This window comes from Fusarium proliferatum (genome assembly GCF_900067095.1).
Source record: "Fusarium proliferatum ET1 genome assembly, contig: FPRO_scaffold003, whole genome shotgun sequence".
In the NCBI taxonomy this organism is placed as follows: Eukaryota; Fungi; Ascomycota; class Sordariomycetes; order Hypocreales; family Nectriaceae; genus Fusarium; species Fusarium proliferatum.
Genome location: NW_022194792.1, coordinates 122,221 through 134,561, shown reverse-complemented (window position 1 = coordinate 134,561; position 12,341 = coordinate 122,221). Strand labels below are relative to the sequence as shown.

The window sequence follows — 12,341 nt, the reverse complement described above, 5'->3', positions numbered from 1 at the left end:
AGCCGCTCCTCTTGGTATGACTCAGATTCAACGGAGATAGAGTCCTACATGATCGATTCGACGTGGGTGAGTATTGGAGCTCAGTGTGCCGAGGGATTCTCGGACTCGGCGCTTAGTTGCCGATCCTTGTTGTTATGCATGCGATCCTCATCCATCAATCCCATCCTCCATCCGGGTCATCGCTCGTATTGCATATCCCTGCCGGGATGTGATATGGAATATGCGCTCTTACTTGTATCACCAGGCTCACAGAAGATGAGGACCCCTGTGTTCTTGTAAGCGCCACCTACCGCCTACTCCGTACTTCCAAGTACATTGTCTTATCGAGCACCACGCGCTCGTCATACTGTCATCCAGATTATCAGATCCGCCTAATCTCACTCAGTGCTCAGAGAAGGTCAATCTGTCTCTTGTGGTCGTCTATCAAGGTAGCCAGTTCTTTCAGCTATTCTTCTCTATACCCCATTTCTCTTTGTTTTTGATAGACAGGTCGTTCAAGCCGTATCGCTGAACCACTCTTCTGACTTCCTATCAATACTGCAATCATGCAGATTATAGTTTCGTCCCTACTGGCTCTTGCCGCTGTAAGTGATGATCACTCATGGCATCAGAGATTCTCATTGTGAAGTTTTTATTGACCGTACGTGTCTTTCATTCAGATTACACTGTACCTCGTTGTCCAAGCGATATACAATGCTTTCTTCCATCCCTTGCGCCATGTGCCCGGGCCGAAACTCAACGCCATATCCCGTATCCCATACTTGAAACACCATCTAGACGGTACCGCACCCTTCTATCTGCGTGACCTTCACGAGAAGTACGGTGACATCGTCCGTTACTCTATATCAGAGGTTTCATTCATATCAGGCGACACAGCCTGGACCGACATCTACGGTCATCGCACGGGACAGCTCAAGGGCCATCCGACACTGGAGAAGGACCCCGCTTGGTACGCTCCGCCGGTCGAGGGTGTACAAAGTCTCTTGTTTGAGCATGACGAGCCTCATCACCGTCGAAGAAGAGCTTGGGCACATTCGTTTAGTGATAAGTCACTGGCGGACCAATATCCAACTATTCAAGCTGTCTCTGACTTGCTCGTTGAGCGGTTGAGGGAAGCCAGCGGTGCTGTAGATATGTGCAAATATTTCAGCTGGACAATGTGAGATCTATCATCCGAGGAGACAAGACTTCCATTGCTAACAGAACAACAGGTTCGATATCGTCTCTACTCTCATCTACGGGCAATCTCTGGGTAACCTCCGCGACCTGAAAACGCACAAAAACGTCAAGATTGTTCAGGATGGCCTGCTGGCATTCCGCTTCTGCTACGTCCTCTGGTGCTATCCCCTGCTGAATAAGCTCACCGGCTATGCTCTCAGCGAGGAACAGATCACCACCTGGGTCAACCACGACAAGTGGCTCAACGAGCAGACCTGGTCGCGTGTAGAGCGTGGGCCCACGGCGGGGAAGAAAGATTTCCTCTCATACGTTATTAGGGTCCGTGATGATGAGGTCAGCGATGAGAAGGATGTAACGGTAGGCTTCAAGAAGACGGGCGTCATGGACAAGGAGCTTCATGTCGACTCAGGTCTGTTCTTGACTGCAGGTTCAGACACCACAGCCCATGTCCTCACCTGGTCCATCTATTTCCTGTGCCAACACCCAATCTACATGAGCAAGCTCAAGGAAGAAGTTCGTGGCCGCTTCGCCTCATACGAGGACATTGCCCCAGAGACTGTGAGCAACATGCCCATACTGACAGGCGTAATCAACGAGACCCTCCGCCTCCAAACCCCCACAGCCGTCGGCTTTGGTCGACGAGTAGGTAAGGGTGGTGAGTTCATCAGTGGTTGTTACATCGCCGAGGGGACAGGAGTACAAGTATCTCAGTACCCAAACAACCGCTCGAGCCGCAATTTTGCTCAACCTGATGAGTTTATCCCGGAGCGATGGTTGGGCGACGAGCGCTTCGCTCATGATAAGCGCGACGCGTTCCAACCATTCAGTATTGGAGCTCGTAACTGCATCGGAAAGGTATGTTCACTTGTCCCCTGCTAGTACTATTTCTAACAAGACGGTACAGAGTCTAGCGCAAACAGAGCTTAGGCTCATTATCTGCAAGCTTCTGTGGAGTTTTGATCCGGAATTGGACGAGAGCATTGGATCTGACTGGGCGGCTAATTCTTTGTGGAAGATGACATGGGTTAAGGCTCCGCTACTGGTTCAGTGGAAGCCTGTTCAGCGGGAGTAGACATTTATTTCCAGTAAACTCGATAGTTCTAAGTCAAAAATATGTCACGTCCAAGAGATCTATTCCAATTACTTGTCGTATAGAATTAAGCTTATGACATATGCAACTTCATGACTAAAGACGGTGATTTGATGTGGTTGTATTTTATATGACATAAAACCGTGATAAACAAGGATTGTTTCTCCGCGCAGCACAAATAATACCGCCTTCAAGCACGCGTTCTACGCTACGACATAATTCCCCTTGTCGCTTGTGGTTTGCGATCCCACAAATTAGAAACTCATATAACCGACCAAACGGTTACGTCTTCCTAGTTGGAGGACTACGCGAAAACCACGCCCCCGCAAATGGGTAAACAGGGACGGTCCATGCATGCAGATATGCAGATCCAGGGTAGCCACCAACATGCAGATTCGAGTAAAGGGCGGGGTGACTTCACTCAGCATGGGGTCTAGGACTCTTTTGCTATCGCCCAATTGGAAGGCATGGACTGCGCCATCATATGCTGACTGTGCCGCTCTGTGCCTTGCTGTCCATCCAGGATGCGTGCTGACTGCCGTTCAGGACGATAAGATATGTATTTTCTCGCGATGGATTGCTTATCCGCCGTCCGCTCGCCCGGAGGTACATCCGTTTCCGCGCAGGATTCAATCTCTGCAACGCGAATTCCTTACCGCTTCGTGTTTTGCTGTGGTAGCGATAGATGTGAATCTTGATGGCGGGATAAAATCACACCCTAGTATTACGTGGGGGCCATTGCAGCCGAAAAGGCTCGGAATGTTACGATACGTTCAAGTACATGCTTCTTAGGATCACAGCCTGCGCGCGGAGAAATGATACGTGGCGCTCTTTTGCGTTGCAGGATTTCGTATGATTCAACAAACGAATCCTACTGAATCCTGATTAGGCACGTATCTATTTATCAGACACAGCCTTTATGTGATATCTGCGAGACCGGCGTGGTTGTTGACTAACTTGCTTGTCATCGGTTTCTCGATCTGCCACAATACGCCTGGCATCTATTCTCTCTGCAATTAGCACACAGGTCTGACTTGCAAGACATGATGGGTCTCGTAGTGGCTTTGGCAGGCCTTCTGGGCCTGACGGCATATACTGGAAAGAATGGAGAGTGTCAGGTAGGCTCGCATCTCTCACAAGAGGTTACAGAAAGGCTCACATATCTTGAACTTTATAGCATGCTCCAGTATATACCCCCTTTTCACAAAAGGGATCTATATCGAACAGCCAGAATCTAGATGGTCCAGCTTTCATTGGCTCATCTGCCAAAAACAAATTCCTGAGATCACAGTTCCCCATCTATCCCAAAGCATCGCTCATGCATGGAGATGGAGGTAACACCGGCAACACAGACTATCCCGGCCCCTTAGGAGTCAACACGACTCTCACTAGCGGTGCAAACACCATCAATATCATGATGTGGGGAGCAGATGGTAGTTTAACTGCCGGCTATGCCAACGCGTCTGTAGGCCTGCCTCCGCCACGTGGTCTCGTTGCCGTTGACCCTGCTACATACCAGATCAATGCAGCCTGGTATCCTCCCGACAACGAGACCCTTGGTCTTGCGTACATGGAGTATATGCAGGACACCAATGATATCCTGCTTAGTACCAAAGAAGGCAATGTTTATGTTGTGCATCGTGGGATCTGCAAGGGTAACCCTTTCTTCAGGATCACGCGTAACATCAATCTCAAAAGTGTCATTAAACCATGGGAACTCCTGCTTAATACTATGTATGATGCAGCGGGCAATATTTGGTTTACCACTGGTGGTATTATTGGTGGAGGAGACCCGCCACAGAACTCATCAACATTCGGATACATCAAGCCAGACGGTGCCGTGATCAAAAGACGCGTCAAGAACCAGATGGTCGAGAATGGCATCGCCGTGAGCGGCATGGATGTTTATATGGCCACTGGTCCTTCTGGAGAAGCTGATACCTCCACCTCTATTGGTTACATGTGGGCCATGGACGCAACGGGCTCCAGCGATCTCAATGTTAAGTGGAAAGTTCCCTATGACTCTGGGGCTGGAGGCAAGCCTGGTGAGATCGCTCGCGGAACGGGAGCGACGCCTGTGCTGCTAGACGACAAGTTCGTGGTTATTACGGACAATGCCGACCCAAAGGTCAATTTGTTGGTGTACCATCAAAAGACCCAAGAGTCAGCCGAGGAGCAACTCGTCTGCTCGGTGCCGCTTTTCGAAGCTGGTAAGAGCAATAACGACAATGCAGCCTTGGCCCACTTTGACGGGAAGAATTTTGGTGTCATGATCCAGAACAACTACGGTGCCCCGCCAGTCCGTCTCTCCAGCCCGGGAGTTCCCTTCGTGCTGAACGGTCCCTGGAACAATATGAGCAGTATGGCTGGCGGCATGGTCAGAGTTGACGTCACACCCAAAGGGGAGTGTAGCGTAAGATGGAACTCTGACCTGGCTGTTAAGGCGGTGTCTATTCTGTCAACTAAGAGCGGACTACTATATAGTTCGGTACAGGATACAGAGCGAGCAGTGAAGGGAGAGTATGTGTGGTATCTTGCTGCTGTGGACTGGCTTACAGGTAAGACGACTTATCAGTATAGGACCGGTATGGGTGGTACTTTTAACGACAATTGGAGTGAGGGGACCTTGGGTCCTGATGGCACTTTTTACCAAAGCGTTTTGGCCGGTGTTATCGGTGTAAAGGACAAGAAATAGATAAGAGATACTCGCAAGTCGTCGTCAGACTTCATCAGCAAATAGAGTCATTGTTTATCTGTAACTAAGATTGATATATCGCTTTTGACAATCTTGTATCGTTCAATGACCTTTCACTTCTTATCGTATTCGGCGCCACGATTATAATTACCGGCCTTTGTCTCGAATCTCACGAGACTCTAATCCGTACGAGTAAAACTCATCATTGGCCTATCAAATCACAATTTCTTTCTAGCCACGACAACAGCGATACTAAGGCCAAGCGCTCCAATCAGCCATGGCTTAACAGCCTTCCAGCTCGCAGTCAACCACCGCTCCATCGCCGCCCTTTGGTGCTCCTTAAGCGCCTTTGCCTCATTAATGCGCGGAAACTCCACTCCCGGCACAGGCTTGTCCAGAAACTCGCACAAAGGCTCCCATCCCTGACCCAGCTGATAGACCAACTTGCGCTCTGGAGGGAGCAACTCGTCAATCCTCTTGAAGTACACGTCATACACAGCTTCTGTGTTTGCGTCAAAGTCTTGTACAGAATAAGAACGGAAAAAGCCTTCCGTTGTCTTTATCATGGCATGTCCGCCGCGTCGGCCCAGCACGAAAGAGATCGTGTAGATGACGAAGCGGAGTTTGGCGCTGTAAAGTGGCAGAACAATACCCTCGCGAAAGCTGGGCCACCACTTATCATAGTCACGGCGACAGATGACAACTTTTGCCTCTGGGTACGCCGCGATAAGCTGCTCTGCAAAGGCCGATCCAAGCTCCGTGATAGCGCCGTATTTTCCATAGATCTGGTCCCATTCCTGGCGGGAAAACGGTGGCCGTTTGAGTTTGCCAGTGCGCGGATCAGGAAAACTTCCGTCTGCGGCAGCTTCAAAGAGCTTCCACTGCTCTGGTTGATCGACCATGTCTAAAGCGTGATGAGGTCGTAGGCCTAGGATATCGTACGCAGCGGCCATAGATGCAGTGCCCATCCGCCACAGTCCGACAGAGATGACTTGCGGGGGCCCGCTGTGTTCACTCTCTGGAATAGTGGCGAGCTTTCCAAGGGTTGGAGGAGCTGCAGACATTGTGGGCGTGTGTGTGATAGGCTTACTTTGCTGCTCTGTGATGAGACGCCCCTCAGGTTTAAGCGACAAATATATGGGAAATGCTGTGTGAAAGGCCTGAACCATGCGTAAGGATGTGTTTTATTGCTGCCTCGGCTGTAAATAGACTTGGTAGGTCTCTACGCCGGAATTGTCTAGAAGTACAGGTCACGTTTTCTTACATGTTCTAGGTCAGTTCAGTCCTAACTCGTAACTCCCAGGCTTGTAGGGATTTCTCCATCCCACGCTGAGATGAAACCAGCCAGTACAGGGGAATCACAAGAATCCTTCATCCCACTGTCGCAATGAAGCCTTACGTGGCTATTTGCACGTGCAGTATTAGCTTATCAATGGTATCTTACTATCAATAGCAATCTTCCTGACATGTAGTAAGAGGCACATCGGTGTTCACAATCAACATGGAGTATATGCTGTTGGCAGTCATGATTTTTGCCATGTAACGCCACAGTAGACCACCCCACTCGCATCCGGTAGGCTCTCGCCTCCGCCCCGGTCAGCAAAGTATAGGCTAATAAAGCTTATGAGCCGCCAATGCAACCCTATATAACATCCTCTGCAGAAATCAGGCGAGTTACAAGGGGTTCTCAGATAAAGGATTGATCTAGACTACTGCAGTAAGAAGCACAAAATGGCCTGTAGCGAGCAACAGCTAGTTCAAGTAGGTACGGGACACGGGAACTTGTAAAGGGGCGCGGGTCTGCAGATCCCCCGACGCATGGGCGCTATACGAATAACCACTAGACTATGCATGTCAGCAAGGTCCGACCGGGATTTTTCTCTGGTAGGGGCGTGCGTGGTTGGTTGGGGGCATCAGCAAGGTATTGTGATGCCTGTTATATGCAAGGCAATGGGTAAAAGGATTCGTGGGATGTTGGTTGGTGATTATCTTGTGCCGAATATCCGTGAACAGTCTTACTGCCTGGCACAAATGCACCGAGAAGCAGGTTTAATTATACTGAAAGGATGATCTGAGAATTCACAGATGACTGGATCGTATTATTGATTCGGTGAAAGTTTACTGTATTAACATGGGTTTATAACGATCTCACCAAATCTGGTTTAGTCACCTGGTTTGTCACTCCTTATCGATAACGACATTTGCTTCTCAACTTGCCCTGGAGTTGAGTTACGTTCTGCAAGAAATTGAGAATATAACATAACATAACCATAATATTAAAATAAATTGCAGAATGATGAGGGGGGAAACATTATATAATAATTGCAGGCATACTGCTTATCTTTAGGAGCTCTTAAGTATTAAGATTTTAAAAATTTATGTAAGTGTTTTAATTTAAGGAAATAATCTATAAACTGTTAAAAGTATATCTGCAATTGAGGTAGCCTTCTTAAAAGAATAGGCATTTTAAATAAAATGGATTTTCGATTTATTTGATACTTATAAGATATCAATATTAACCTCTTCCTGTCTCCTCCTGATCTCGAGACAACTGAATGGATCTGCAACAAGACTGAAGCCATGCTTCAAGGTCTGTGGGGACTTGGCGCCCTCCACCAATCGCCATTCATACTTGAGCAAGATATGGCACATAATGATCTTGATCTCGTTGGACGCAAAGAAGCGTCCAGGACAAGCATGTAGACCATGGCCAAAACTGAGGTATTCTGGGGAAGTGGATACGAATTGCGATTTGTTCTCCTTGCCCTCTTCCTGGCGAGCGTTGTAGAATCTGAAAGCGTCAAATGTGTTTGGATCTTGATAGTACTCAGGGTCCCAATGGCGGACAAGAGGGACGATAGAAAGCGTGTTTTGGCTGATCTTTGTGCCGTCTGAGAGAGTGATTGGTACTTCAGCAATTCTTTGAATGGTAGCTATGCGGTGGATGGTAGGTCAGTGATAAACTCTGTGCAAGAAGTGGTCTGACAAGACCTACTCTGGTTGATGGGCCTGATTCTCAAAGACTCCTTCATGAAACTATCGAGGCGCTTCATGTTGTACAGAGAGTTCTTCTTCCACCCTCCCTCCTGAAGCACCGAAATAATCTCATCTCGTAGTTGTTGGACGTACTGAGGATGTTGAATCAGATCAAACAACAGCTGCCCCACCATGTCTGCGGTAGTGTGTATAGCAACAAACGACAAAGCCAACTGGACCAACGCAGGATCATAGGAGCGGCCCTTTGCGATTTGTGGCAGCCACTCCAGCACATCAGCGTACTCTGTCGAGTCTCCTTTAGCTCTCATAGCTTCTCGCTCCTTGACGAGCCCGCCTATGAGCACTTGCGCATCCTTGACAGATTGCTGCAGTTCACGAGTGTGAGGCAGAAACCTTTGGACTATGCGGCGAAGAACAGCTGGCCACGCGTTTAACTTGCCCACCGTCATTGTAAGTGAGTGAGTGTAGGTGGTGGTGATACGGAGGAGCTCTGGGTCTCTACACAGTTTGTCTCCGAGGAAGACCCTAGACGACACCTGGGCTACAGCTCTGAGGAGATTTGAGTGTACATGGATCTTGTGCCAATCTATCAGCCAGAATTAGCCGTTGGTATTGTGCAAGTCGGGGAGTAACTCACCAGTGTTGTCCGTCCAGGAGCTCTTTAGCATGAAAGATGTCTCTTCAGATAGAGCGTGTGTTAGTTGGCCTTAAGCTTCGTCAGTATGAAATCTAAAGTGTCGCTGGAGTATTTCGAACGTACCTAGTGCCGGAGTCACTTTAAGCTTGATTACATCTTGAATTATATCACCTCCGTAGCCAAAAGTATGGAACGGCTCATAACCAGGTAAGTGAGAGTTCACAAACTACGCCGTACGAGTTAGCTATCAATCTCTGCCAACTTTGGCCTCGAATAGCTCACCTTGGCGATTGCCCGTGCATGATTCAACTGTGGGATATTCCGAAGCTCATCCGTATACTTAGGGTTAAGAACCGTCATCATTCCATGATCAGTCATGATACGAAACGGTCTGCCATTGTGCTTCTTGAGACCATATTCTAGAAGTTGTCGGCCATTGTGTATGAAGTGCTGCTTCACCTTGCCATGCGTGAACTGGAAGGCTCCTCGCGGGTTGATGAGCGGGTATTGACTGCGCTGACTGGCTAGATACCACGACGTCAATGCAACGACGAGGATACTACAGATAATCGCCGTCATATCTTTGTCTTGAGACAGCATCGCCAAGATCTTGGCGGCCTCTGTGGTGAGATCCAAAGAGTAACCTTCCTTTCCAAGATGGAATGACTCTGTCGAGCTTGTGTGGTTCATGACTGTTGCGTTGATCTTGGCAATGTCGGGTTGATTCTTGGCAATACAGGCCGTTGGCTATGATGTGTTGACAGTGTTATAAAACTCCCTGTACCAGACGCTTACGTGCATACCCCGCTACGGCAAGTTGCCTGTTGCATATGTGAAGGAGTGGAGGAGTTGTGCCCCGGCAGATAAACAATATCGTGCGGCCTACTCAATCTGGTCAGCAATGTCTCATTCCGTCTGACTCAGTTGAGAATCTATTTTCGCACATGCAACTAAGGATCATGCAAGTCCCAACCAACAAATACTACGTTGAGAAATCACTCAAGATTATGATAAGGCACGGACTCTACTGTAACATTCGCAACAATGTGCCTGGAAGTACCTAGAATATGCAATAGAACACCCCCCAAAAGTCCTAGTCATCAGCCTGGCCAACCGAGACACGCCCCCGTCAGCGCGGCCCGCAGGCGCTCTGCAGGGCTTAAAATCTGACATGCTACACTAATACGCTGCTGATTTGCCGATCTGTAGCAGGGACTCCGGGTACGCGGCACAGACACGAGCCATTGAAATGCTCTCAAAACTCCCTCGGAAAGTCAGCTTGACTCCTGCTTGTTTGTAATCCCATCACCTTCGTCTTCCTGACATACTGACTATTTTGCGATAGCCACAACCGCTACTCCACAACATCATGGGAGAGTCGCGCCCCCAGTCACGTAACGGGGATAGTCAAGCCATCGAGAGTAAGCCTTCACCACCAAATGGACACGTCAGCTCGGCTACGGAGGATGCATCCACGCAGCTTGGGACGAGCTACGTGGAAGGGTTGCCTTTGCTACTTGTGATGGGTGCTGTGTCCATTGCATCTTTCCTTGTACTGCTGGACACATCAATCATAGCAACTGTGAGTGGCCTTTGTCATGGTGCTGTGCGCCTACAAGGCATACCAAGCACAGAAGTTAATAGCTTTGCAGGCTATTCCCCAAATCACTTCCGATTTCCACTCGCTCAAAGACATCAGCTGGTATGGCTCAGCTTATCAGTTGTCAAGGTATGCAACTTCCCAGTTGCGCGATTTGAGTCCAGCTATGCCAACCAATCTTCTACTCCAGCGCCGTAATCCAACCTCTGGTTGGCAAGCTATATACACAGTTCTCTCTCAAAGTAAGAAGCCGCCAAATATCAACCATCGCAGGTTAGTGTTAACATGTTCTTGCAGTGGGTCTACCTCGCCTTCTTTGCTATCTTTGAAGTCGGGTCGCTTGTTTGCGGCGTCGCGCCCTCGTCGGATGTTCTTATCATCGGACGCGCGATAGCAGGCATTGGCGTTGCGGGGATATTCGCTGGGGGGTTGACAATCATTGCATCGGCCATTCGCCCCGAAAAGAGATCAGGTACGTCATGTAATGCGTTCGGTTCGTTTGGTGCTGACGATGGACAGTGAATATGGGACTTATGATGGGAGGTCAGTGTGCACTGTGCTACCTAACCCTTCTTTTCCCTCTTGTCTATCACTGACCGTGTTTGATACTATCAGTTGCTCAACTAGGTCTTGTCAGTGGCCCTCTTATCGGAGGAGCCTTGACGCAGCGTGCTTCATGGCGATGGTGCAAGTGTCCTTATTCCAGGGGATGAGATATTAAACTAACGCAGTAACCTTGACAGGCTTCTACATCAACTTACCCATCGGAGCCATAGTCCTGGGGGGTATCTTGTTTATAAAAATAGCAGATCAACAGCCCGTGCCACCCTTCGCGCAAGCAGTGCGTGAACTTCCTAAGCGTCTTGACTTGATCGGATTTTTTATGTTCGCGGGTGCTTCTACCATGCTTATGCTAGCCTTGCAATGGGGCGGTACTACCTATGCGTGGAGTAGCGCAGTAACAATCGGCCTGTTCTGCGGATCGGCTGCCTCACTAATGGCATACGTCGCCTGGAGCTGGAATAGGGGCGATGAATCTCTGATTCCGCCGGTGCTCCTGAAGCAGCGAGTAGTCATTGCTTGCTTCTTCTTGACCCTCTTCATGATAGGCTCAGCGCTGATGTTGTCATACTGGTTACCGGTGTACTTCCAAGCAGTTCGTGGACAGAGCCCTATCAGTAGCGGTGTAAGCATGTTGCCAAATATCTTGGCTTCAGTTGTCTTCAGCATCGTGGGCGGTATCCTAAGTAAGTGATCAGTCTGCCCAATCTGATAAGGACCTCTGCTAACTCTGCTGTTCAGTTGGTAAAGTGGGATACTATATACCCCAAGCAGTCATCGGTACGGCTCTCTTAACAGTCGCGACAGGCCTCTGTAGTACCTTGGACCCATACACATCCACTGGAAAGTGGGTTGGTTATCAGTTTCTCGCAGGAGTTGGACGAGGCCTTATGCAACAAGTACCTTACACAGCCATTCCCCATTCATGTTCGCAGCAGATGATTCCCATTGCCATGTCCTTTATGGTACTGGGTCAGTATATCGGCGGATCAATATTCCTCGCACTTTCAAACGTTGTTTTCAGCTCCAGTTTGGAGTCGTTGTTGAGAGTCTACGCGCCCAAGATTGATCCAGCCACAGTCACCGCAGCAGGAGCATCAGCAGCAGACATGCGCAAGCTCATACCTGCAGACCAGTTGACTGGAGTCATCAAGGCTTACTCACTCAGCATCGATCGTGTTTTCTATCTGGGAACAGGGTCGGCTGCGGCCATGTTTGCAGCAGCCTTCTTTACGGGTTGGATTGATACGCGAGTACAGAAGGATAAGCACGAGTCTGTTCCTGATGAGGCGAGTAGCTCAAAGGAAAATTCATAATAAGACAAACGATATCTCAGCAAAGCTATAGTCTGGAGAGATTAGAAGCCTTTTAATAGAGCTTTAGCCCTGTATAGAAGTCTAGATTTATAAATCATTTTTAGCTTTATATTTAAGGAATCACTACTCTATAAACTAAAGTCCAACATCTGGTGCTTGGGTTTAGGTACTCTTCTCGCTCCGCCTGAGCAGTAAATATCCATTTAAGGCGACAGCTACTTCTATTCATCTTCCTTAGCTTTCTCGTGATCGGCTCCTACTATTGC

At 48.8% G+C, this 12,341-nt stretch overlaps 5 protein-coding genes across 5 annotated transcripts; 3 read left to right on the top strand and 2 right to left on the bottom strand.

Annotated features, from left to right (window-relative positions):
• Positions 1–545: 545 nt before the first annotated feature.
• On the top strand, positions 546–2,251 carry FPRO_07175 (cytochrome P450 monooxygenase family protein; the record flags this gene model as incomplete). Its single annotated transcript, XM_031227830.1, has 4 exons — positions 546–584; positions 660–1,159; positions 1,212–2,034; positions 2,084–2,251. The coding sequence occupies 4 exons, from the start codon at positions 546–548 to the stop codon at positions 2,249–2,251; spliced, it is 1,530 nt and encodes a 509-aa protein (XP_031078227.1).
• A 1,064-nt stretch (positions 2,252–3,315) lies between these two features.
• Positions 3,316–4,964, top strand: FPRO_07176 (uncharacterized protein; the record flags this gene model as incomplete). Its single annotated transcript, XM_031227829.1, has 2 exons — positions 3,316–3,387; positions 3,447–4,964. The coding sequence occupies 2 exons, from the start codon at positions 3,316–3,318 to the stop codon at positions 4,962–4,964; spliced, it is 1,590 nt and encodes a 529-aa protein (XP_031078226.1).
• A 218-nt stretch (positions 4,965–5,182) lies between these two features.
• Positions 5,183–6,028, bottom strand: FPRO_07177 (uncharacterized protein; the record flags this gene model as incomplete). Its single annotated transcript, XM_031227827.1, has 1 exon — positions 5,183–6,028. One exon carries the CDS (start codon positions 6,026–6,028, stop codon positions 5,183–5,185), a length of 846 nt encoding a protein of 281 aa, XP_031078225.1.
• A 1,435-nt stretch (positions 6,029–7,463) lies between these two features.
• FPRO_07178 (uncharacterized protein) lies at positions 7,464–9,288 on the bottom strand (the record flags this gene model as incomplete). The annotated part of the gene is made up of 5 exons (XM_031227826.1): positions 7,464–7,897; positions 7,960–8,547; positions 8,599–8,667; positions 8,722–8,824; positions 8,881–9,288. 5 exons carry the CDS (start codon positions 9,286–9,288, stop codon positions 7,464–7,466), a joined length of 1,602 nt encoding a protein of 533 aa, XP_031078224.1.
• A 679-nt stretch (positions 9,289–9,967) lies between these two features.
• Positions 9,968–12,075, top strand: FPRO_07179 (uncharacterized protein; the record flags this gene model as incomplete). The annotated part of the gene is made up of 8 exons (XM_031227825.1): positions 9,968–10,180; positions 10,251–10,327; positions 10,389–10,440; positions 10,496–10,670; positions 10,718–10,741; positions 10,814–10,891; positions 10,942–11,445; positions 11,501–12,075. The coding sequence occupies 8 exons, from the start codon at positions 9,968–9,970 to the stop codon at positions 12,073–12,075; spliced, it is 1,698 nt and encodes a 565-aa protein (XP_031078223.1).
• Between the last annotated feature and the right edge of the window lie 266 nt (positions 12,076–12,341).